We start from the raw sequence: 23,951 nt of genomic DNA, 5'->3' as shown, positions 1-23,951 counted from the left end.
TGGAAAATATGTATATATGAGGGGAGAAAAAAGAAAATATGTATATTTTGGAAATACCTCCATTTTCTTTTCTTTTAAAGATTTATTTATTTATTTGAGGGTGGGGCTGGGCAGAGGGAGAGGGAGGGAGAATCCCAAGCAGACTCCCTGTTGAGTGCAGAACCCAACACAGGGCTTGATCTCAAGACTTGAGATCATGACCTGGTCGAAAACCGAGTGTTGGATGCTTAACCAGCTGAGCCGCCCAGGCACCCCTAGAAATATTTCCATTTTCATATCAACCCCATAGGTTTTTCTTTGACTTCCTTCATTTCATTTTTTTTAAAAGATTTTATTTATTCATCTGACAGACAGAGATCACAAGTAGGCAGAGAGGCAAGCAGAGAGAGAGAGGAGGAAGCAGGCTCCCTGCTGAGCAGAGAGCCTGATGCGGGACTCGATCCCAGGACCCTGAGATCATGACCTGAGCCGAAGGCAGCGGCTTAACCCACTGAGCCACCCAGGTGCCTCTTCCTTCATTTCTTTTTTTAAAAATCTCTCTTCTTCCACAGTCAGTATCTTGGCTTCCGGTAACTCATTTGCTCAGTCCTGCAGTATATATAAAATAATTTCAGAATTGCTACATCTGTTACTCAGACTTTCTAAGGACTTTAGGATTTGTCTGTTACCACCTCCCTTCCCAGGTTTAGGGTATATACTCAAAATAACATGTTGAAGAGTTTCTTGGATTAGTCCTCTCCCCGTCCCACCCCGTTCCCCATCCCTTCATTACGGTTGTTCTTGTGAAATACAGTTGGTCCCATTTGTTCCTGTTCACATTCAGTTTTAGTCACCACCTTCCTCCCAGTTTTGTTGATTTAATTTTTTTGAATATGTAAAAATAAAAATACAACACAATAAGCCATATTTAGAGGAGTGTCTGCTCTCTTTATCCCTTCCATCCTATTTCCCCCCATCCCTTGTAGTTAACCAGTTGTGTTGTTTTCTTGTATGTTATTTCTGCATTTCTTTTTGCAAAAGTAAACAGATACATGCTTGTTTTATTTCCTCTTCTTTCTTTCACAAAAGGTAGCATTGTATACGTACACCAAAAGAGACTTCCCAGAACATCTTGTCCAGATCTGTTAATCTGCGGATGAGGAAGCTGAGATTCAGTGCTTCCACTTTGAGCCTTCGGTGCTCCTCTTCTTCCTGCTCTTGGCTGCTGACCTTCTGTTTACCGTGTCCTGCGTGCTTCGTGGGCTTTCTTGTCTTCCTCCATGAGTTTAAATCGTGTAAATCAGTGCAGGTTTCTTCTGACATTTTATAGCTGGTCTATGCATAGATGAACGCTTCCACCTGTAAGCTTGATTCTTTCTCAACAGGCGGTCAGTCTGACCAAGGCTATGGGTCTAAGGATGAACTTAGGAAGGATGATGCGGAAATTCACATGCCCAAAGAACAAGCAGCAAGAGACGTGATACCCAAAATGAAAGTGCACACAGAAGGTGAAGTACTGGTATTTACTTGCTCTTCTTAGAAAAACACTGTTACTAATTCTTTTTAAGTTTATTTATTTTTTTATTTTTTAAGAACCTCGACACCCAGGGCGCTTGGGTGGCTCAGTGGGTTAAAGCCTCTGCTTTCGGCTCAGGTCATGATCCCAGGGTCCTGGGATTGAGCCCTGCATAGGGCTCTCTGCTCAGCAGGGAGCCTGCTTACTCCTCTTTCTCTCTGCCTGCCTCTGCCTCTGTGCCTACTTGTAATCTCTGCCTGTCAAATAAAATAAATAAAATCTTAACAACAACAAAAAAATCTCTACATCCAGCGTGGGGCTTGAACTCACAGCCCTGAGATCAGGAGTCGCGTGCTCTTCTGGATGAGCCAGCCGGGCCCCCCGTTACTGATTAAGTCGGATGTGATCATTCTGATGATAATTTCAAGAAAGAAATACAGGGTCTGGGCTTATAAAATCCTATGTAATATGATGTATGGAGAGAGAATGAGTAGTTTCTGAGTTTTAGAATTTAAGAGATCTGTAGAGACTGTAGGTCAGCCCTCAGTTTGTAGACAGTGCAGGCCACTGAGGTTATTTGTCAGAGGCAAAGAGCTATTTTGTGATAGAACCAGGGCTGAACTTTGAGTCATCAAACTTGTGTTCCAGTGCTTGTTTTATTTAAAAATGCTCTTTGATGGAAGTCCTTCAAATATCTAAGTACGTATTTTTTCATTGGTAGGTTAGATATAGTGTCCAAGGTTTTTCTGTCTTTTTTCTTTTTTTTTTTTTATGGGACTCATTGAGGTACATATGATTTACATTAATCATTTTATGGAAATGTGGAGGAATTTTCTGGCTTTGTGGTAATAAGATGTTCTTCCTATCCTTTTACACAAAAGGACACTTTCTTTAATGATCTTACTTAATTGATGCTCCATAGTTAGCAGAAGCAAGCCTCTCTCCTACTTTGTAAGCAGAGGGATTATAAATGGAGGCCAAAACCTTTCATTTACTCACAGGAATGCTCAAGTTAGGGTTATTGATGCTAAAATAAAGCATTTATTTGTATCAGTACTGGCAACATTTTATGGCATAAAGTAAATGAGATACAATAAATTAGTGATAAAATAGTCATCTCTTCACTCCCACTTGGGAAAAAATATTTTTAAAAATACTAAAATCATTGCCAGTTTGGATACCTTTTATTTCTCTTTGTTGTCTGATTGCTGTTGCTAGGACTTATAATACTATGTTGAACAAGAGTGGTGAGAGTGGGCATCCTTGTCATGTTCCTGATCTCAACGGGAAGGCTGCGAGCTTTTTCCCATTGAGGATGATATTTGCTGTGGGTCTTTCATAGATAGATTTTATGAAATTCAGGAATGTTCCCTCTATCCCTATACTTTGAAGCGTTTTAATCAGGAATGGATGCTGGATTTTGTCAAATGCTTTTTCTGCATCAATTGAGAGGACCATGTGGTTCTTCTCTCTTCTCTTATTAATTTGTTCTATCACATTGATTGATTTGTGAATATTGAACCATCCTTGTAGCCCAGGGATGAATCCCACCTGGTCATGGTAGATAATCTTTTTAATGTGCTGTTGGATCATGTTTGCTAGGATCTTGTTGAGAATCTTAGCATCCATATTCATCAGTGATATTGTTCTGAAATTCTCCTTTTTGGTAGGGTCTTTGCCTGGTTTGGGGATCAGGGTAATGCTGGCTTCATAGGAAGAGTATGGAAGTTTTCTTCTGCTTCAATTTTTGGAAACAGCTTCAGGAGAATAGGTGTTGTTTCTTCTTTGAAAGTTTGGTAGAATTCCCCAGGGAATCCATCAGGTCCTGGGCTCTTGTTTTTTGGGAGGTTTTTGATCACTGCTTCAATCTCGTTACTAGATATCGGTCTATTCAGGTTGTCAGTTTCTTCCTGGTTCAATTTTGGGAGTTTATAGTTTTCCAGGAATGCATCCATTTCATCTAGGTTGCTTAGCCTATTGGCATATAACTGTTGATAATAACTCCTGATGATTGTTTCTACTTCCTTAGTGTTAGTTGTAATCTCTCCTTTTTCATTCATAATTTTATTAATTTGGGCTTTCTCTCTTTGCTTTTGGATTAGTGTGGCCAATGGTTTATCGATCTTTTTTTTTTTTTTAAAGATTTTATTTATTTATTTGACAGAGATCACAAGTAGGCAGAGAGGCAGGCAGAGAGAGAGAGGAGGAAGCAGGCTTCCTGCTGAGCAGAGAGCCCGATGTGGGGCTCGATCCCAGGACTCTGGGATCATGACCTGAGCCGAAGGCAGAGGCTTTAATCCACTGAGCCACCCAGGCGCCCCTGGTTTATTGATCTTATTGATTCTTTCAAAAACCCAGCTTCTAGTTTCATTAATACCTTCTACTGTATCTCTGGTTTCTGCCTCATTGATCTCAGCTCTAATCTTGATTATTTCCTTTCTTATGTGTGGAGTTGGTTTGATTTGTTGTTGATTCTCCAGTTCTTTAAGGTGTAGAGATAGCTGGTGTGTTCTGGATTTTTCAATTTTTTTGAGGGAGGCTTGGATGGCTATGTATTTCCCCTTTAGGACCGCCTTTGCTGTATCCCATAGGTTTTGGACCGAAGTGTCTTCATTCTCATTGATTTCCATGAATTGTTTCAGTTCTTCTTTGATCTCCTGGTTGATCCAAGCATTCTTTTTTTTTTTTTTTTAAAGATTTTATTTATTTGACAGAGAGAGAGAAATCACAAGTAGGCAGAGAGGCAGGCAGAGAGAGATAGGGGAGGAAGCAGGCTCCCTGCGGAGCAGAGAGCCCGACATGGGGCTCGATCCCAAGATCCTGGGATCATGACCTGAGCCGAAGGCAGAGGCTTTAACCCACTGAGCCACCCAGGCGCCCCTGATCCAAGCATTCTTTTAAGATTTTATTTATTTATTTGACAGACAGAGACCACAAGTAGGCAGAGAGGCAGGCAGAGAGAGAGAGAGAGGAGGAAGCAGGCTCCCTGCAGAGCAGAGAGCCCGATGCGGGGCTCGATCCCAGGACCCCTGGGATCATGACCTGAGCTGAAGGCAGAGGTTTTAACCCACTGAGCCACCCAGGCGCCCCAGATCCAAACATTCTTAAGCAAGGTGGTCTGTAGCTTCCAGCTGTTTGAGTTCCTTCTGAACTTTTCCTTGTGATTGAGCTCCAGTTTCAAAGCATTGTGATCTGAGAATATGCAGGGAATAATCTCAGTCTTTGGGTATCGGTTGAGTCCTGATTTGTGATCCAGTATGTGGTCTATTCTGGAGAAGGTTCCATGTGTACTTGAGAAGAATGAGTATTCTGCTTTTTAGGGTGGAATGTTCTGTATATATCTATGAGGTCCATCTGGTCCAATGTGTCATTCAATGCTCTTGTTTCTTTATTGATTTTCTGCTTCGATAATCTGTCTATTTCTGAGAGAGGTGTGTTAAGATCTCTGTTCAGTTTTAGTAAAAGTAGGAATAACCTCCAAATACTTTTTTCCCCAGAAGTGTGTGATGTCTCTGCTGTTGGGGCAAAACATTCCCAAGCTGGTACAGAGCCACAGAGTCCCACCGAGCCTCCTGCATGGGGTGGCAGTATTGTGAAAGTTCCGTCCGGGATATTTGACTTCACTGGCAGGAGGAGCAGCACTGGTGAGTCTTCACAGATTGCTGGCCAAATATTTAAAATAGTTTTAATGACATCAATTGATGACTTAGTTGTGATGATCATGCTAAAGAGCCAGAAGTTTGAATCCTTTCCCTGGGTTAAGAAGTTGTTATTTAAAATATTGTATCAAAGGAAGGGTATTTATTGTGCTTAGTTGTTATTGGGAGTACCTTTGCTTGTTGTGGTGCCTCTTCTCAGTTTGGTCCCTCTTTCTCAGGGTAGATGATGAGAGGGCCTCCTATACTCATGAAGAACAGAGGGGCACTCATGTTACTCAATTCCAGGGGGGCTTTTGTGTGGCAGTGGAAAGGCAGTGGAAGGAAAAGATTGATATCACTGTGCTGTATTGTGGAAAAATACCAGTGTGTCTCTAATTTGGCCAGTTGTTAAGGCCTCCTGAGCCACTTATTTGTGATTAAGTATTTATAATGAATAACTCTCTTGCCTGTGACTCCTTTGAATTTCAGTTCACTCCTTTCAGTTGTGTTTTAGGCCTCCTGAGTACCCTCCAAACATGCATCTAAGTCTGTGATTTCAAAGGCCAAAGAGATCAGCCTTGTGTTTCTTGCCCTTTTTTAGTAGTAACTATAATTCACTTCTCTAAATCAGCTGTCTTAAGTGTATCTGTTATATGACTTACAGAAATTAATTTGCTCAGCTTCCTAAATTCATGTAGGAATACTCCTTATTCTGAAGTCTCTCCTTCTTTTAGATTCACTAATACCAAATTCATTTTGTTTGTTTTTTGGGGGGGGCAGGTAGTATTCAAGAGGTAGAGCTAAAAAGGTTTTGGAAAAAATAATTAATATGTATGTTGTGTATCCTATTTTCCAAACCTGTTGCTAGTAGGTTTAAAAAAGAAAAAGAGGAAGACAAAGTTTTCTTTATCAGAGGATTATAATCTTCTCAGAATATTGACATGGACAAGGTCTGGTGTGCTTCCCTCCCTCTTTACTCATCCTGTGTCCGTGTCATGTCTTTTCTTTCTTTTTCTTTTTTTTTTTTTTAAAGATTTTATTTATTTATTTGAGAGAGAGCACAAGTAGGCAGAGAGGCAGGCAGAGAGAGGAGAAGCAGGCTCCCTGCTGAGCAGAGAGCCTGATGCGGGGCTCAATCCCAGGACTCCTGAGTTCATGACCTGAGCCAAAGGCAGCAGCTTAACCCACTGAGTCACCCAGGCGCCCCCTGTGTCATGTTTTGATGTGGGAAGATTTATTCTAATAAGAAAGGAAGCGGGAGTAGTGGGGCTTTTGCCAATATATCACGGGTCAAATTTATTTAAATTGAAAAAAATGTGCCACTAAATTCCTGGAAATACTGTGAGAACCAGTAAATTTGCTAAGATCTGTTTCTCATATACTGGTAAAGGTTCACAAATTTTGGAGGTGTAAAACAGGCTAATTTAATTCTCCTAAAAGCTGTGAAATATCTCTAAGTGCTTATTCTGTTTAATTGGTATGATTATGATTATTATTTGGGACCAATTTGGAAGCTTAAAAAGAACCTAGAAATTAACCTGGAAGTTTTAAAAAGAAGACTTTATTAAAGAACTTTTCCCTCAAATCTGCTAGGTCACTATGCCTTTTAAAAAACAAATGAGAATCCTAAATAGGAATGGGTAGACTTGAGTTTTGGTAATGATTCAAGTAGGAAATAGCTTTTGGTCTTGGAATGGGAAAAAAATTGCATCACTAGATTCTACACCTGAAACTAGTATTGTGCTATATGTTAACTAACTGGAATTTAAATAAAAACAAAGAAACAAAAACCCTAAAAACAATAACAAACAGATAAACAAACAAACAAAAACTACTTGCTTCCCCCTACAGCCACCGGCATAATTTTGTTCCACTTGATCAAACAAGACTGAACTCAGAGAGAGATCTGGGATCATGTCTGTTTCATTTGCCTTTATATTTCTAGCACATTATATGATAAATGCTAGTAGACATTTGAGTATTTGTTGAGGGATTGAATATATCTGAAAAATTTGGAGCTATGCAGATTTTATCAGCTTTCTTGGAATTTGCCAAGTCTAAGGACTCTACTCTAGATTCTTCTACTTTGGGGAATTATTTTACTTTGGAGCAGTAAGGCTTTGATTTTAGCAAATCTATAATTCCTCCATGATTATGAATTTACTTTGTGTGGAGTAGATTCCTAGCAAATATTTGTTGAATTAGAGATATGAAAGCCAGAAGGGAAGAGATTTTGTCTTTTTAGGTTAGTTGTTTAACACAAAATATATTTCTTAAATGGAATATAGAACTTTGCAGCTGTAAGATGTATTTATAGATCTGTATTTGGTAAATGCGATAGATTTTGGTGAACAGTACAGGTATCTGCAGCGTATGTTGCCTCATTTTTAAAATGTGTGTGTAGAGAGTGAGAGGCAGGTCATACATTAACAATGTTATCTCTGGGAGGCAGGACTGAGTGGAGGCTTTTTGGTTGTTCTTTTCTCTGTATTATTTTCTTTGTACCTTTTGAACTCAATCTTTCACTCTGAGGATGTGTTACTTTTCCAAAATCAGAAAAGAAACATTTTCTACAAGTTACATCAGAAAATAGAGTTCCTTTCTAATACTGTACTTTCTCTTTCAGGTAGTACATCCAGTGTGCCGTTTGCTACTCAGGATCCGGGTGAAGAGGCAGTCTTCGGTGAAGTTACTAACCCCAAGAAGAATGGTGACAGAGGAGATAAAAGACAAAAGCATTTTCCAGAGAGGAGTTGTAGTTTCAGTTCTGAAAGTCGAGCGGGAATGTTGCTTAAGAAGAGCAGCTTGGATTTGAATTCGAGTGAAGCGGCTATTATGATGGGAGCAGATGCCAAGATTCTCACAGCAGCATTGACCTGTCCTAAGACCTCTGCACTCCGAGCTGCAAGCACCCATAGCTTTGACAGTGTTGGTTGTCATCTGGGTGATACCAGGACCCGATTGTCTGAGAGCACTTGGGATTCAGAGCACAGATCTTCCTCAGTTTTAGAGATGCTCGAGGAAAGCCAAGAGCTCCTGGAACCTGTGGTTGATGACAGTGTAGCTCAGACTCCTGTGGAAAAGGATGCAGGTGACAGTCTACACAGCGATGGTGACAGTAATCAGCCCAGAGACTCAAAAGTAGGATCCAGAGATGTCATGAATAAGAGAAGTAGTTTATATGGGGTTGTTAAAGCTGTTGAGAGGGAGGATGTTGAAACTGGACTAGATCCTTTGTCTCTTTTGGCCACTGAAGGTACAGGAGAAAAAACTCCAGATTCCGAAGATAAGGTGTCTTCCCCAGGCATTGCACGTAATTTGGCTGATGAAATCGAAAGCTATATGAACCTGAAGAGCCCCCTGGGCAGCAAGTCTTCCAGTATGGAATTACACGGAGAGGGAAGCAGAGAGTCTGGTCCAGCCAGTGCGTTTACTCGCCCTTTAGAGAGGAGATCAAGCCTGCCTCTAGAGCAGGGTCCAGCAGCACAGGAAGATCCCGAAAGTGAAAAGAGCTCCCCAGCAGAATCCAGGTCTAAAACTCTCACCGGGCGTTTCAGGCAGCAGACGCCGTCTCGCAGCCAGAAAGAACGTTCAGCTTTATCAGCCCTGGTGCGCTCTTCACCACATGGCTCACTGGGTTCTGTGGTAAATTCTTTGTCAGGGCTGAAGCTAGATAATATACTCTCAGGACCCAAGATAGATGTCCTAAAATCTGGTATGAAACAAGCAGCAACAGTAGCTAGTAAGATGTGGGTAGCCGTAGCGTCTGCCTACAGCTACTCGGATGATGAGGTAAGAACGCTTCATGGGTGTGGACTGTCTCTCGTATGGGAACGTTTCTAGTATTTTTTAATATATAACTTCATATTTAGAGATTTCTGGTAAAACTTTATGCATATCCTATTTTGTTCTTGAAATGACTTGAACATCAGTATAAGGAAATTAATATTAAAGAAACAGAATATCGGGACTACTCTATAATTCCATAGATGAGTCTGAATAACACATTAAGTTTATTTCTTTGAAAGTATTAATGATTAATAATTTAATAACAATGCCATATCATATTTGCATAGCACTTCACTTTTTTTTTTTCCCCCAAGAATTTATTTATTTATTTGACAGAGAGATCACAAGTAGGCAAAGAGGCAGGCAGAGAGAGAGAGAGGAGGAAGCAGGCTCCCAGCTGAGCAGAGAAACCCCATGCAGGACTTGATCCCAGGGCCCTGAGATCATGACCTGAGCTGAAGGCAGAGGCTTAACTCACTGAGCCACCCAGGCACCCAACTTTTTTTTTTTTTTTTTTTAAGATTTTATTTATTTGACAGAGATCACAAGCAGGCAGAGATGGGGAAGCAGGCTCCCTGCTGAGCAGAGAGCCTGGTGAGGGACTCAATCTCAGGATGCTGGGATCGTGATCTGAGCCAAAGGCAGAAGCTTAACCCCACTGAGCCACCCAGGCACCCCATAGCACTTCACTTTTAAATAACTTTTATCTTCGTTCTCTTTAATATATATGGAATCACTCTACAACTTAATCCATAGATTTCATACTGCGTAACAACAATTGCTAATTCTTTTAAAAATTACTGAAAAGAGAATTAACCATTAGACCTTTCAGTGAAATAGAAGGGGAGAAATTTTGCTTATTTGTTTTATAGAAAAAAATTAATTAAAATTTCACCTTCGTGTTCAAAGAATGATAGAGTACTTAGGTACTGTAGTGGGAAGGACAGACACCTATAAATGTTCACTGTTACTAAATTCTTTTTTTTTTTTTTAAAGATTTTATTTATTTATTTGACAGAGATCACAAGCAGAGAGGCAGGCAGAGAGAGAGGGAGGAGGAAGCAGGCTTCCCACTGAGCAGAGAGCCCAATGTGGGGCTCGATCCCAGGACCCTGGGATCATGACCTGAGCCGAAGGCAGAGGCTTTAACCCACTGAGCCACCCAGGCGCCCTACTGTTATAAATTCTGTCTCTCTCCCCATCTCTAAGAAACGAAAGAGTAATATTGAGTTCTGTAAGACAGAGTTGCATTTTGTTGCATTTAAAAGAACTTACAAGGTCAGTGAAGGAAAGACAAAATAAGCTAGCTTCAAAAGTATCTTAACCTATAAGCCGCTGCCTTCGGCTCAGGTCATGATCTCAGGGTCCTGGGATTGAGTCCCGCATCGGGCTCTCTGCTCAGCAGGGAGTCTGCTTCCTCCTCTCTCTCTCTCTGCCTGCCTCTCTGCCCACTTGTGATCTCTCTCTGTCAAATAAATAAATAGAATCTTTAAAAAAAAAAAAAGTATCTTAACCTAGCATTACCTTGAAGTAGACTGAGTGAGCCATTCTATTTTTGAAATTTTATCTAACAGTGTTAATAAAAATAGTAAAAAAAAAAAAACCACCTTTCTACAGAGTACTTTGGACTTGGAATATAGGACTGTAAATTTCAGGTGGTCACATGTCTTAATCTTTCTTTTGTTTTCATTGCTGTCAACCTTGGTACTAGTGCCTGACAAAGCAAATAGGTTATACCTAATAAATATTTCCAAATGAAGGAATGTAGACAAAGTCTTTTTAAAAAGTTCATAACTTTTATCCAGATTTTAATCTAAGGAAATAATTAGGGATATGTATAAAAACAACTCAAAGGAATTCATCAGTGTAACATAAAATTGAAAGCATTCTGAATGCTTAAGCAACAGAGATTTACCAAATGCATTGAAGTCCATCAGTAAACTGGATTAGGTTGCTGGGATTAAATAATTAAGATTTAATGACATCAAAATACATTACATGACAATAGGCTAAAAAACTATCCTATTTTGTAAAAGTATATATATATACACATTTTAAAATGACTAGAAGGATATACATAAAGATTTTAATTGTACTGTGTGGGTGTTGGTAATATAAGTGCTTTTATTTCCTGTTTCACATATCTGTTTAATTGTTCTATCACTTAACGTGGTTTTATAACAAGACACGAGTCTTCTTTAAAGCAGAAACAGAAAGGAACCTGCTTGTTGAATGAAATGTTTTCTCTCTAAACTAAAGCATCAGCAGTCACTAGCAGTTAAGAACTATAGTGTTTGGAACTTTTATTCTTATTTTTGCCTGTAGTATGGATGGTTGGTTGTTCTGCAAATCATATTGCCAGCTATAATTTTCACACCACCTTTGTTTTAAAGGACTTCTCATATCCATATTTTTCAGATGATATAATTTTGTTAGACTAGTTACATGGTTTCTGCAAGGTCACATGAATACTACGTGGTGGGGAGCAAAGACCACAGTCTGCCTGTCTGAGTTTGTAGCCCCTCCAGTCCTTGGGCTGGGGTGCCTGATCCAGGAGACATTGAGTTTCCTGGAGTTCCTTCATTCTGTGATACTGATTATTGGAGAGACATCCCAACATACACCAGGGGTGAAACAAAATCTTAAAAGTATTCTAGGTCATTGCTTGAATTAGAGTGTGGAAAGAAAATTCCAAATAATACTGAGAGTAGTTCATGGTTTTGAAAAATGAGGAGATGATTAGTTTAAGGACTATAGAGAAGTTTAATTCTGAAAAGGGCAGAGTGAATATATTCTTATTGGGGAAGATACTATTTACGTATGTGGGGTTTTATTCTTTTCCATTAAAGGAGGAAACAAACAGAGATTACAGCTTCCCAGCTGGCCTGGAAGACCATATTTTGGGGGAGAACGTGTCACCTAACATGAATATTGCAGGGTTGGTTCCCAGTGAACTTACCCAGAGCAACACAAGCCTTGGCAGTAGCAGCAGCAGTGGAGATGCAGGAAAACTGCAGTACTCAACAGGTAGGAGAGACGGTCCTTTCCTGTCATTTATGTGCCCGTACCTTTCCCTCCGCCTGCCACATTACACAATAGACCCCCTCTGCTGAGATGATCTGATAGACGGTGAGTGTAGCCACATCGTACTATCACTTATTTTACAGGATCTCTAAGTGTTCCAGTCACCTTAGTTGTGTTTGTGGACTCTCTCATTGGTTCTCAGACTTTAGTTTGTTGTCAAAATCACACGGGGAATTTATTTTAAAATATGGACTAATGTCCAAGTCCCAGGCTAAAACTTTTCAGACTGAATGTGAGGGATTGGGGCCTTAGAAATATATTATTAACCAGCTCTCGGGATAAATCAGATGTATACCAGTGTTTGAGAAGCCCTAGGCTATGTCACTGAAATATCTTAGTGCTATGTTATTTTAAGAAATTTAAGTTCTATTTATTTTTTCCAACATTCTGTTACGAAAAATTTCAGATGTCCTGAATAGACGAAAGAATCATATAATGATCGATCACATATTCTCCACTTAGGGTTAACTGTTGTTAATTTTAGATATATACCTACAGAAATTTTTATACTGAACCACTTGAAAATAAATCGTAGACTTCATTATACTCCCCCTGAATACTCTAGTATGCATTTCCAAAGAATAAGGACAGTCTTATATAATGTGTTACATTTACTTCTCTTTAGGTGAACCTACATTTCCAAGAAGCATAAAAGGGCAGGACTGTGAAAAATCAGATCACGGTTCTTCTCAAAACACCAGCATGTCTAGCATCTATCAGAATTGTGCAATGGAGGTAAAAGTTCTGTATTCTGCACATGGTAGAATGGTTGTAAACATGCTTATTTCAGAATGGGACTGGATAGAATTCGTGATACCCTTGTAGACCGAAGAGTAAATCATTTTGTTGAATTTGCTTGTCTTATGTAAGTAAGGCAATAGACTGCTAGTTTTACCTGTACAGTGACTGAACTTAATTCTAAATTGGATCAACAAAATGAGTAAAATGCTGTGTCTCCAAAGGATGGTCTGTGGAGATGACTTCACTATGCAAGTTCTCAGTGTCTGCACTTTTCTACTCTTAGGTTTTGATGTCAAGTTGTTCCCAGTGCAGAGCTTGTAGCGCTTTAGTTTATGATGAAGAAATTATGGCTGGATGGACGGCAGATGACTCAAATTTGAATACCACCTGTCCATTCTGTAAAAGCAACTTCTTGCCTCTTCTCAACATAGAATTTAAAGACTTGAGAGGCTCTGCAAGGTTAGTATTGTGAAAGCTCCTTCTCAGAAGGCATGACTCCTCGAGGGAGAGGGAAATAGTCACGGCACCCTCCAGCTGACCCTCTTCTCTCTCCTTCACTCTCGCTACTGGAGGAGAAAATACGCCAGTATAGGAGACTACTTTTCCAGTTTATTTAATACACAGTTATCAGTAGTAGTTAATTCTTGGAGCTAAACATAGATGATTGAGAACTTCAATATTTATCTTTAAACTTTCTTTCTCAGTGACTTTATATATTCTAGAAGAAAAAACTAAAGGCACGGGCAATGGGGGTTTTTTGACTCTTCTCCCAACTTGTTAACCCTTTATGGTAGTGCTCTGTACAGTGAAATGACCAAATTCCAGGGAATCGAAAAGAGAGTAGGTGATCTATGATTACTCATTAAGTAATCAAGAGTTTGATAACTGCTTAAATAATGATCTTAATATTCTGTTTGTTTTATGGAGAAGACAAGCTTCATATTACTGTCTACCTTTAGCTGCTTTTGAAAAATCTAATCGGGGCACCTGGATAGCTCAGTGGGTTAAGCCTCTGCTTTCGGCTCAGGTCATGATCTTAGGGTTCTGGGTTTGAGCCCCACATCGGGCTCTCTACCTACTTGTGATCTCTCTGTCAAATAAATAAAATCTCTAAAAAACAAACAAACAAACTGTACAGGTGTGTCTTCTTAGCTTAGTTTTTCCTTTTAGCTTCAGGTGTGGAGCTGAGTGAAATCGTATTCTAATTCCTGATGCACTATCATCATTGCTTTGTGCAAGGATCCTCTCTTGTTAGCTCTTCCCCCCGTCCCACTCTCATTCCTTTATCCAACAAAGACATTGACTCCACTGTGTGTGATACCTTTGAATATATACCTTCATAAAATACATAGTTTTGCATGATTATGCAGTTTAAGTTACATAATTAGAATACAATAATCTCTATTACTCAGTTTAAAAGCTGAGTTGCCGTATGTACATCTAGTTTATTCCTTTCCTCCTGTAGGAAGTTAATACTTAATTTTACTTACCCATTATCCTGTATCGGTTCAGTTGCTTCCAGGTCTCTGTTCCTATAAATACCACTGCAGTGAGGCAGTGCACTGTAAAATATGTCTCCTTCTGAACTTGTGAAATAGTTCCTCTCAGAATAATAGTCTTAGCAGCAAGGTCATTGAGTCATTTTCATTCATGATTTCAAGAAACAATGGAAGATAGATCCCATATGGCAGTACTCTCACTACTAATGCCTAAGAATTTTCATTACTGTATATCCGTACCAGCATTTGATATTATCACTTTTCATTTTTTTGTATTCTTATGAATATAAAGTGCTATTTTGTTTTTGTTTTAAGTTCTGTGAATATCAGTGAGTTTATCTCTTCATATTCTTGTTAATTATTCCAGCATTTTCTGTGAGTTGCCTGTTTATGTTTTTACCTTGTCCATTTTTTGGTTAACTTTTTCTTGTTGATTCTTAAATCTTCTTTATATTAATTCCTTGAAAGCATTCATCTTGATGTCATTATCCATTAATTTTCCCCCTATGATTTGTGCTTTTGGTCTTGTTTTAAAAGTCGTTTCCCGGGGCGCCTGGGTGGCTCAGTGGGTTAAGCCGCTGCCTTCGGCTCAGGTCATGATCTCAGGGTCCTGGGATCAAGTCCCTGCTTCCCTCTCTCTCTCTCTCTCTCTGCCTGCCTCTCCATCTACTTGTGATTTCTCTCTGTCAAATAAATAAATAAAATCTTAAAATATATATATATATATATATATATATATATATATATAAATTCTAAAAAAATAAAAAATAAAAGTCGTTTCCCATCTGTAGGACATGAAGAATTTCTCCTGAGGTTTCTTTCATTAGCTTGGTATTTTACCTCTGATATTTAGATCTTTAATCCACCTGGAATACACCTTTGTGTTTGTGTATGGTGGTAGGTATACAGCTTTCTTTTTCTTCATGTAAGGAGACTGTTTCCTATCCTTTCTTCATTGATAGGTAACATCACCTTTATCGTAAAATACATTCCCAAGTACACCTCACCCTGCCTCTGTGTTCCCTGTTTTTTTGGTCTAGTCTATTTTTGATCAGTGTTGTGTTATATCTGGTTGATAGGGTAAACTCCCCGCCATGGACATTTTATTTATTTATTTATTTTGCTTAGAGCAACTTTAGTGTCCCCCTTCCCCATCCCCAAATTCAGCTGGAATTTTCATTGAGATTGCAGCATTAGATGTATAGATTAATCTGGGGAAAATGGACATTTTCAACATTATTCTTTTATCTATGAACATGCCTCTATTTTTTATTTATTTTATTTTATTATTATTATTTTTTAAAGATTTTATTTATTTATTTGACAGAGAGAGACTACAAGTAGATGGAGAGGCAGGCAGAGAGAGAGAGAGAGAGAGAGAGGGAAGCAGGCTCCCCGCTGAGCAGAGAGCCCAATGTGGGACTCGATCCCAGGACCCTGAGATCATGACCTGAGCCGAAGGCAGCGGCTTAACCCACTGAGCCACCCAGGCGCCCATACCTCTATTTTTTAGATTGTCTTTTATGTTCTTTTGTTTTAAATTATTCTCCATAGTCATATACTTCTCTGTTGAGTTAATTGTGTTTTGTAAGCTATTATGTTAAGTACCTTATTTTATATTTTCTGTGAAGGTATAAAGGAGCATTGTTGATTTTCCTCCCCAGTATGTCATTATAGAAAATTTCAAACTTGCAGCTTAAGTTTAAAGATTTTTCTTATGGTGAAACCCAGATGCCCATCTCTCCATTTAAAATGTACCATTTGAAAACTGAATGCATACACTGATGCAGATTTAACCCTTACTAAGATGTAGAACATTACCTCAGAGAGTTCTCGTCATGTCCCTTGCAAGGGCCAACCCTCACTTCATCTCCACCCAGAAAGAGGACAGAGATAAGATGAAACAAAATAATGGATAAAGGGGAAGAGGAAATGACTTGAGACAAAATGTATATTTATGAGGGAGAGGCTACCATACACAGTTATAGGTTAATACATGCTAAAATGCCATTGCTGCTCTATTTTTTTTTATTATGTTCAGTTAGCCAACATGCAGTACATTAGTTTTTGATGTAGTGTTCAGTGGTTCATTAGTTGTGAATAACACCTAGTGCTCATCACAGTTGTGCCCTCCTTAATGCCCATCACCCGGCTGCCTCATCTCCCACACTCCTCCTCTCTGAAACCCTGTTTGTTTCTTGGAGTCCAGCGTGTCTCAGGGTTTGTCTCCCTCTCTCTTTTTTAACTCAGAAAATCAATGAAATGTTTTGCTTTCCATCTTCTTCATAGCTTTCTTTAAAGAATCTTAACACCAAATGGTAATGACTTTGAGAGCTTTTTCATTTGAAAAGTTTATGACAAGGGGCACCTGTGGTTTAGTGGGATCTCAGGGACCTGGGATCAAGCCCCTCATCCGGATTCTTGCTCAGCAGGGAGGTTGCTTCCCCCTTTCTGCCTGCCTCTCTGTCAAATAAATAAATAAAAGCTTTTTAAAAAAAAAAAAAAAGTTTATGACAAGAGAGGATTGAGAATGATAACATGGTGTGTGTGTGCACATGTGGTATATGTTTGGAAGAGACAGTAGTTCTGTGGATTGTGTAAAATTCATCAGTGACTGCTTTATCGTAAAGTAATAAATATGAAATTTAGAGGGTTCTAGGTGGGTTTTTTTTTTGTTTTTTTTTTTTTTGGTAAAGATTTTATTTATTTATTTGACAGCTAGAGAGAGCTTACAAGTAAGTAGAGAAGCAGGCTTTCTGCAGAGCAGGGAGCCTGATGTGGAGCTTGATCCCAGGACTCTGGGCAGCTGCTTAACACGCTGAGCCACTCAGGTGCCCCAGGGGTTCTAGGTTTTCATTTATTTATTTATTTTTTAAAGACTTTATTATTTGACACACAGAAATCACATGGAGGCAGAGAGAGGGGGAAAGCAGGCTCCCTGCTGAGCAGAGAACCTGACTCGGGACTTGATCCCAGGATCCTGAGACCATGACCCAAGCCAAAGGCAGAGGCTTAACCCACTGAGCCACCCAGGTGCCCCTATTTTATTTTTAAAGATTTTACTTATTTATTTGACAAACAGAGAATCACAAGTAGGCAGAGAGGCAGGCAGAGAAAGAGAAGAGGAAGCAGGCTCTCCGCGGAGCAGAGAGCCCAATGTGGGGCTCAATCCCAGGACTCTGGGATCATGACCTGAGCCTAAGGCAGAGGCTTTAACCCACTGAGCCACCCAGGCATCCCTAGGGTTCTAGGTTTTTATTTTCTTTTTTATTTTTTTAAAGATTTTCTTTATTTATTTGACACAGAGAGAGAGAGATCACAAGTAGGCAGAGAGGCAGGCGGGGGGGGGGGGAGCAGGCTCCCTGCTGAGCAGAGAGCCTGACCTGGGGCTCGATCCTAGGACCCTGAGATCATGACCTGAGCCGAAGGCAGAGGCTCAAACCACTGAGCCACCCAGGCGCCCCGGTTCTAGGTTTTTAAAGACATTTTTTTTTCGTTGCTCGTGTTTAGCTTTTTCCTGAAACCAAGTACCTCTGGTGACAGTTTACAAAGCGGCAGCATTCCATTGGCTAGTGAACCTTCAGAGCACAAACCTGTATCTAGTTCAGCAGAACCTGACTTGATCAACTTTATGGATTTCCCAAAGGAAAACCAGACCGTAACTGAAGAAACCATCTCTGCAACTGAATCAAGGTACCACAGAATACAGAGAAGTCTGCACTATAAATTGGGTACCCTTGTAAAAATTCTATTTTTAAAGATAACTTGATGCATATGGGCATAAATTATGGCATTTAAAAAATTCAGTCTTAACATTTTACTATGATGTATTGTTCATATCTAATGAATGAATGTGATGATAAACCATTTTTGAAATTATTGTTTTACAGTGTCCATTTACAAAATGAACTTCACAAGAGTACAAAGTATTTTTCCCTTTTAGTGTAGTCATTGCCAGTTTCCAGAGACCTACTCTCTTTATTGTGAAATATACTACTTCCTCTTAAATGCTGATTGAATCAAATATTTATTAAAAGCATGATGCTAAGGACTAAAAATAAAAAAATTAAGATCTGTTCTTTGTCCTTAGGTGGATCATGGCCTGGTAGAGGTTAAATACTTATCAAAGAATCTATAATACTTGGTTGCATAATTCTAGATGATTTTGTTTAGTAAAGATGAAACGATGTTTGAATAAAACAACTGAGTGGGCACTTAGTCTTTTAAAAAGAATATCTGTTACTACCCTTTGTCTTTCTCCCACCGTTCACCAGAGTTCACCAGAAGAACAGGATGGAGTAGATGACTCTGGTGAATCATCTACTCCATCCTGTTCTTCTGACTCCTTTCACAATGCTTGAAGAAAATGTAAATCTTATAAGGTGGTACTGATTGTTCTCCAGTACAGTCAGTAGACTCAAAATTCGTTGTAGAAAATACTCTAGCTGGACAGGTTTAGATTGTGTTACAGCACAAACACAGCATTTCTTCATTTTTTTAAAGTGATGAAATAAAGAGAGCCAGTGGAGAAGTCCAAACTATGAAAATTTCACCTGCGCCTAATAGTTTTTCAAAGCGAAATGTATCTTTGACTCGAAGTCACAGTGTTGGAGGTCCCTTGCAAAATATTGACTTTTCCCAGCGACCGTTTCATGGCATTTCAACAGTCAGTCTCCCAAACAGTCTGCAGGAAGTTGTGGTATGTAACAAGATGATAATTATCTGTGTATTCATGTAAGTATTTATTAGAGCAGCACATAATCCACAAGTGATAAGAATTTTTCATAAGCAGACTAAGAATTTCTTAAAATTTCAAGTATGTACAAAACTAAACAAAAGAGTGTAATGAATTCCTTTGATCTGCCATCTGGCTTCAGTAATTTTCACCTTAGGGTCATTGTTCTTTCATGTATACCTTTATTTACTTCTTTCCTAGATTCTTCTGAAACAAGCTCCAAACATTATATATTCCATTTGTAAATATTTTAGTATATACTACATAGTTCTTAAGAGTAATACAGAAATGCAATGCCATTATACAACTAAAAAAAATACCAAATTATTCAATCTCTGTTCAAATTTCTTTTTTTTTTTTTAAGATTTTATTTATTTATTTGACAGAGAGAGTTTACAAGTAGACAGAGGCAGGCAGAGAGAGAGAGAGAGAGAGGGAAGCAGGCTCCCTGCTGAGCAGAGAGCCCTATGCAGGACTCAATCCCAGGACCCTGAGATCACGACCTGAGCCGAAGGCAGCGGTTTAACCCACTGAGCCACCCAGGCGCCCCTCTGTTCAAATTTCTAATGGTTTAAAAAAATGTCGAGTTTGTGTGTGCTTTGTAGTTTGAAGAACGATCAAATAATATCTGTACATTACAGCTGATTTGGTTTTTAGTCTTTTTAAATTTGTAGACCCTTTTTTTGACCTTGGAACATACTTGTTGATTACAACCCTGCTAATTAGGGGAAGGCTCCATAGCTCAGGGGTTAGAGCACTGGTCTTGTACAACCCTCCTAATTATCTAGAAGTTTGATCAGAGTCAGGTTTTTCTTTTGTGGTTTATTTTTGTAAGACAATAGCAGTGGTGGGATGTCCCTCAATAGAAAACATGAACTTTCTTCCTGATGCTGATAGCTATTAAATGCCCCATTGCCCAGATCACATTACTCATTTCCAGCTATAAAGGGTGATAGTCTAATTGTCTTTATTATATGGGGTACATCTATAAAGAGAAACTTGCCCTTTGTTTTCTGTTTGCTTTTCCAAACACAGAGTTTACTTTGTAAAGATAGGGTGATTGATTTTTTTTCCTTTTATTTACCAGTTTTCAAAAAAATTAGTTGGATTCCTAGCATTCTCCCAGGTGATCAATTAATTTAGAGGAATAGGGTATCATTATGAACTCACTGATTGAAACATTTGTGTTTACATCATTGCTGTTGCTATCCTTACTAATACTTACCTTATCCCATCTTCGATCAGCTAGAAACCTCTACGAATTGGTGCCCTAGTCCCTTTGATACAATTCTAGTAGCCTTTTGTAAATTTTTTTAAGCTTCCTTGCCTTTTTAAAAAAGATTTTATTCATTTATTTGAGAAAGAGTGAGAGAGAGCATGAGAATGGGGAGGGTTAGAGGGAGAAGCGGACTCCCCACCGAGCAGGGAGCCTGATGCGGGACTCGATCCGGGCCTCCAGGAGCATGACTTGAGCTGAAGGCAGTCGCCCAACCAACTGAGCCACCCTGGCACCCGCTTCCTTGCTTTCTTGTATGACAAGATGTTTCATGCTCATGTGATATATCTCTTTCTCTAGACCTAGAATCAGCCATTTCTCTGAGAAACCCTGGGTCTTTTTAGAGGAAATGGTATTTGGAAACCTCAGCCTGGGCATTAAGGATACTCATTAATGAATTGGTCATAAGCATTTTATTCTGATACAGAGACTAAATTGGATTCTTTCTTCATTTGTTATTTGATTTGTAAGACTGCTCTTTAGTTTTTATTGCAATCAAATGTAAAAGCAGACTTTTACAGGTAGATATAATTATAAAAGGAGTCATCAAATACTAACACAAAGACTGTTCCATTTGTTTAGAGTTTTAGAAAGAAGATAAAGTCAACTTTTTGGGGGGAATCATAAAACACCTGGAATGTAGTATTTCTTAGAAAAATAGAGAAACTTTCAGTGTTTAAAATAGGGCCTATTATATGGATTATCAATTTTCTTTTGTAATCCTTTAACTTCAGGGCATTTATGGTAAAGTATTTTTTTTTTCTTTTTTTAGGTTTTCATTAGAGTATACTACATGTAGCACTGGGTCGGAAATCACTGATTTTGAAAGGATAGATAAAGCATAATTTAGAGAAGTACTCTAAAACATACAGAATAGGTAATATTCACTTCTTACTGTATTTTTATTTTTTAAAGGATCCTTTAGGAAAAAGACCCAATCCTCCCCCTGTTTCTGTGCCGTACTTGAGTCCTCTAGTGCTTCGTAAAGAACTTGAATCTTTGCTAGAAAATGAAGGTGATCAAGTGATTCACACATCCTCTTTCATCAATCAACATCCGATCATTTTCTGGAACCTCGTTTGGTATTTCAGACGTTTGGACCTTCCTAGTAACTTGCCAGGACTCATCCTCACATCTGAACACTGTAATGGGGGTGTACAGGTAGGGTACTTACACATGGTTATACTACATTGTGGTTGGTTAGAATGAAGCATAACTTCAAGTAAGAGAGAATATACAACAGTCATTTAACAAGATGTAGGTTATTTCTCTCTCACATAAAAGTTTGGGTAAGTGGTCTTGGAATGGTATAATGTCAGGGACCTGAGATCCTTCTGTCTTTTTGCTCAGCTGCGCATTACCTCTGTTTCTAAGTTCTATACCTGGTCCAGGATGGCTGCCCTGTTTCCAACTATCACATCCACATTCTGGCCAGCAGTAAGGATAAAAGTGGATGGAGAAAAGTATGTCTTCTTTCTCTGGGGATAGCTCCTGGAGTTGCATGTAACATTTTATCTATGTATCTGTTTGGCCTGAATTTAGTTATATGGTTATGTCTATTTGAAAGGGTGGCTCGGAAAGGTAGTTTTTATTCTGAACTATCAAATCTCCAGCTGAAATTTTCACAACAACTTTATTTTAAAGGTCTTTTACCCATATTTTTCAGATGATACAATTGAAGATTAGACTAGTTACATGGTTTCTGCAAGGTCACATGAATACTACGTGGTGGGGAGCCAAGACCACAGTCTGCCTGTCTGACTTTGTAGCCCCTACTGTCCTTGGGCTGGGGTGCCGGATCCAGGAGTCACTGCGCTTCCTGGAGTTCCTTCATTCTATGATACTGATTACTGAGAGATGCCCCAGCATACACCAGGGGCACAACACAATCTTTGCTTAAAGCATTATACTCTCTTTTGACTCATTTAAGTTTAGCAGTCTGCACAATAAGATAGTAGAAACTAACCTTAAAATTTGTTGTAGTGGTGACTAATCTTTCAGGTGGCCACTGTGCCAGCTACCAAGTTGTCTTTCCAGTCTGTGGAAGTAGGAATGAGAAACCTGCACTTGAGAAAAATAGGAATATTTATCATCAGACACAAAGAAAGTTAAAATTTTTGCTTAAAATTTTAGGTCCAGAATTTTGAAAGAACTCATTTGTTTTATATAACCAAGCTGTGCTAGATCTACTGGTAATTATTATTATGCTTATGGTGACTAATACTCTCTATTGATCTTTTAGCTTCCGCTGTCATCTCTGTCCCAGGATAGCAAACTTGTGTATATTCAGCTATTATGGGATAATATCAACCTTCATCAGGAGCCGGGCGAACCTTTGTACGTCTCATGGAGGAATTTTAGTAAGTAAAACAGAATTAAAGACCTAAAAGACTCAAACTGTACGATCCATACAGTAGAATACTATTTAGCAATAAAGAAGAACAGACTGCTGGGGTAAAAAATAAAATTAAGGAGGTGAGAGAAACAAATTATTCTGCTCTATTTTAAAATTTTTCATGCATTTTTAGTATCTCTTTAATGAAGAGTCTTTCCATTTTAGATCAAATTGATTTGCTCTTTTACTGACCCATTTGACTGTGTCAGGGAGTTGAAGAGTATTTTGTCATCTTTCTGTCAAATGCCAATTTTGGTTAAGTATTGGGAAGGTAAATTCTATATAGTGGAAGAATAATTTGGATGTGTTGTTGGTATAGGATCATAATTTCAAATATATGGATACGAATCTCAAAGATGCTGGCCTCAAAGATTTTCAGCCTTACATTTAGAGCATATTTTTACAGGGCATTTAAAAAGGGATCATCCAGTATTCCAAAGTCCTTTGAGTCAGTAAGACAGCACCGTCCAGTAGCTACGTGAACATGGTATCAATAGGCAGTTCATGGAAGGAACATTACATGACGTACTGGTTTGCTGGGGCTGCCATGACAGAATGCCAAGGACTGGGTGGCTTAAACAGCAGAAATTTGTTTCTCACAGTTTGGAGACTGGAAGTTAAAGATTAGAATGTCAGCAGGTTTTGCTCCTATGGCCTCTCTCCTTGGCTTGCAGATGGTCTTTTCCCTGTGTGCACCTGCATCTCAGACTAGGCCCCTACCCTTACGACCTCATTTAATGTTAGTTACTTCTTTAAAGACCCGGTCTTCAAATATAGTCAAATAGGGGGTTCGAGGTTCAACTTACAAATTTGGGGGAACATAATTCAGTTCATAACACAAACATGAAAAAATGCTCAGTCTCATTTAGTGAAATACCAATTTCTTTGATTAAAAAAGGGAAAGTACTAACTTAGTTACATCAGAATGGCAAAAGACTTTATTTTACCCAATTTTTTTGAGGATATGGAGGAAAGGAACACTCTGATACACTGTTAGACATGAAAATGATACAGTTCTAGAGAAGAATGTGGCCTATATTATCCGTGCCCTTTAACTCAGCAAATACAGTAAGACAACTCTGTTCTGTAGAAATAAGAGTATGGAAAGTTGTCTGCACAGTGATGCTTACTGTATGATTATTTGTGATAATGAAAAACTTCACATAAATACTTAACAGGAGAGTAATGAAATGTTGGCATGAGTCATTTGCATATAAGTGCCTGCATCGGATGTCATGTATCAAGTGGAGAAGGGGCAGGTTTTGGAACAGTATAAGATCTTTTTAATTAAAACAAAAC

The 23,951-nt window shown here is 38.9% G+C and overlaps 1 protein-coding gene across 2 annotated transcripts in view; it reads left to right on the top strand.

The window, feature by feature from the left end:
- The window catches only part of DENND4C (DENN domain containing 4C), a 140,944-nt gene that overhangs the window by 100,628 nt on the left and 16,365 nt on the right, over nucleotides 1-23,951 (top strand). For both annotated transcript variants that reach the window (XM_032308921.1, XM_032308920.1), the window contains 10 exons: nucleotides 1,365-1,487; nucleotides 4,993-5,139; nucleotides 7,760-8,925; nucleotides 11,772-11,949; nucleotides 12,632-12,741; nucleotides 13,031-13,206; nucleotides 17,757-17,939; nucleotides 18,750-18,945; nucleotides 21,173-21,418; nucleotides 22,500-22,617. In XM_032308921.1, the coding sequence (XP_032164812.1) occupies nucleotides 1,365-1,487; nucleotides 4,993-5,139; nucleotides 7,760-8,925; nucleotides 11,772-11,949; nucleotides 12,632-12,741; nucleotides 13,031-13,206; nucleotides 17,757-17,939; nucleotides 18,750-18,945; nucleotides 21,173-21,418; nucleotides 22,500-22,617 (2,643 nt within the window). The remainder of the gene's footprint in view (nucleotides 1-1,364; nucleotides 1,488-4,992; nucleotides 5,140-7,759; nucleotides 8,926-11,771; nucleotides 11,950-12,631; nucleotides 12,742-13,030; nucleotides 13,207-17,756; nucleotides 17,940-18,749; nucleotides 18,946-21,172; nucleotides 21,419-22,499; nucleotides 22,618-23,951) is intronic.

This window comes from Mustela erminea, chromosome 12, assembly GCF_009829155.1.
Source record: "Mustela erminea isolate mMusErm1 chromosome 12, mMusErm1.Pri, whole genome shotgun sequence".
Lineage (NCBI taxonomy): Eukaryota > Metazoa > Chordata > Mammalia > Carnivora > Mustelidae > Mustela > Mustela erminea.
Note: the sequence above shows the minus strand (reverse complement) of the source record. Positions and strands in the feature narration are given on the sequence as shown.